This window comes from Austrofundulus limnaeus, unplaced genomic scaffold, assembly GCF_001266775.1.
Source record: "Austrofundulus limnaeus strain Quisiro unplaced genomic scaffold, Austrofundulus_limnaeus-1.0 Scaffold401, whole genome shotgun sequence".
Classification (NCBI taxonomy): Eukaryota; Metazoa; Chordata; class Actinopteri; order Cyprinodontiformes; family Rivulidae; genus Austrofundulus; species Austrofundulus limnaeus.
The window spans coordinates 391,150-393,395 of NW_013952803.1; the positions used below are offsets into that span (position 1 = coordinate 391,150).

At 40.3% G+C, this 2,246-nt stretch overlaps 1 protein-coding gene across 1 annotated transcript in view; it reads right to left on the bottom strand.

The window, feature by feature from the left end:
* The window catches only part of LOC106528741 (laminin subunit alpha-5), a gene marked incomplete in the record, with an annotated part of 162,169 nt that overhangs the window by 6,450 nt on the left and 153,473 nt on the right, over window positions 1-2,246 (bottom strand). The window contains 2 exon segments of the mRNA XM_014023988.1: window positions 1,190-1,420; window positions 1,756-1,839. Of these exon segments, the coding sequence (XP_013879442.1) occupies window positions 1,190-1,420; window positions 1,756-1,839 (315 nt within the window).

Here is a 2,246-nt window from a genome sequence, read left to right on the forward strand (position 1 = left end):
GTATATATATATATATACTGTATATATATATTTATTTATTTATGTATTTATTTATTTATTTATTTAGTTATTTATTTATTTATATGCACAGATGCAATAGTACCTCTAGAACTGATGGTCTACTTTTGAAAATGATGGCACTGCAGTAGAACATCAACCATTGGGCTGGGCAGTATGACCTCAAATTCATATCACGGTATAAATTGAATCCCTTCACAGTAACTGTATATATCGCGACAGAAAATTATCATAAAAATCAAAGATAATGTAATTTTTTGAGCTTTTATTTGGCAGAAAGCTGTAATCATAATCAAACCCAGTATTTTTGCTGTAGTGCAAATGAACATAACAAAAGTACAAAAGAATGTTTTTTATATATTGCAAAACGGTTTCAACAACAAACAAAATCATTTCTCAAATTTTCAACAATGTAAAAATAAAGTGCATGTTATAACCAGTACTTCAAGTAATATTAGTCATTTAGACATAAAAATGACAAGTTGGCATAAGTCGCCTAAAATATTATAGTGTGGCAGGACCTGAAGTGGCTTAAGCTGCACATAGTCCTGTCATAAAACAATTTMAGATAACTGTAAGTTAAGTGTGGTGAAGCCAAATAAATGTAATATCTGCCTGCCATACAATGAGCTTCTGCCAGCTGAACTGACCCACTGCTGCTCTGCTGCGCTCAGAGCAGAAGCGACTCATTAGCAAGATGGATTTATGACTGAACAAATGTCCACATCCTGTTTTATCACCTCTGTGGGTAACAATACATAAAAAACAAGTTTTATTCTACAACAACTAGGATGTGAAATAAACTACGGYTGTTAAAGCTTCGCTCTGCGTGATGTGCAGTGGGAGGGAGGAGTAACTTTTCTACAGCGTGGGGGGGGATTTTTTAGGATTTATTCTCTCTATACGTGTTTTAATACACTATATTTCTTCATTTATTTTCATTATATTTGAACTCCTCCTGCTCAGTCGTCTCTGCACTCGCAGCCCTGTTGACACAGGTGCGATGACGTAATGATGATAGCATTGTAGAGGGTAAATTTCTACTGTAGGCCAACTTCATATTGTTTCTACTGTCTATCACATATACTGCGCAGCCCTAATTAACCACATTTAGGAATTATTGTTACATCAACAATAATGAGGTTAAGTTCCACCTGGTCTGGTTCCCCACCTGACATGAATCTCCATGGTAATTGGCGGGACACGTGCAGATTTCCACGTTGTTGGCGTGACGTCCAGTCGGCAGGTTCTCGGCCCCCTCCAGCACAGCGCCGCGCAGTGACACCGAGTGGGCYGACTGAGAGTGGAGCGCTCGGACCTGCAGAGACTCCAGGTCGACCAAAACCATCATCAGCTCCTCCCGAGACACAGAGTTCCCTGTCTGAGCGTGACGGAAACTTCCCTGTGAGGAAACACAAAAGAAGGGAAGGAGAAGAATAAACAGCTCTGATTTTCAGAGTCAGTACCGTGTTAAACTAATAGATCAACTTTCTTAAGTCAAGGCTTAAAATGGGTCCTGATTCACATGGAAGGGTCTTCAGAACTGGAGAAGGAACAGACTGCTTCATGTTGACTCAGAGGTTCAGAAGGCCTACGTTTCTAGTATTTATTTCAAAAGTTAAACAAAAGGTTGTGGCAGTAAAGAACTTATAACAAAGGGTGGTCACAAGAAACACAGAGAAGAGGGGAAAAAAAGTGGGAAACTGTCGACTGAATTTCCTGGACTGAGTTGTGTACCTCCACTATGTGAACTATTCCCAGGTGAGGCTCTTCAGGTGAGGAGTACTCTCTCTCCATGAACACCAGGGTCATCTGGTTCCCCTGCAAGGCAGAAGAGCACAGCAGGTTCTGACAAACACACACTCACATCATCTGGAGCTTATCTGGATCAAAGCTGGCATAAAGAAGGATTCAGATTTGATCACACTTTGAGGATTAGCTTTAACTAGAGAGATTAAAAAATTAGCTTTAACTCAGCTTTAACACTGAGTGTTGTAGGCCTGATGGGATTCTCTGAAAGCTAAAAGAGTATTCACATACTGTGTGTGTGTGTGTGTGTGTGTGTGTGTGTGTGTGTGTGTGTGTGTGTGTGTAGATAGATGAAACAGTAGTTTTTAGTGTGTAAAAGTAGAGCACAGATACCTGTTGGTGTCTTACAGACAAACTGAGAAGACATAGGCTGTGTCCAAAACGGCAGGACGGGTCCTCCGAAGGTCGAATTTGTCGGC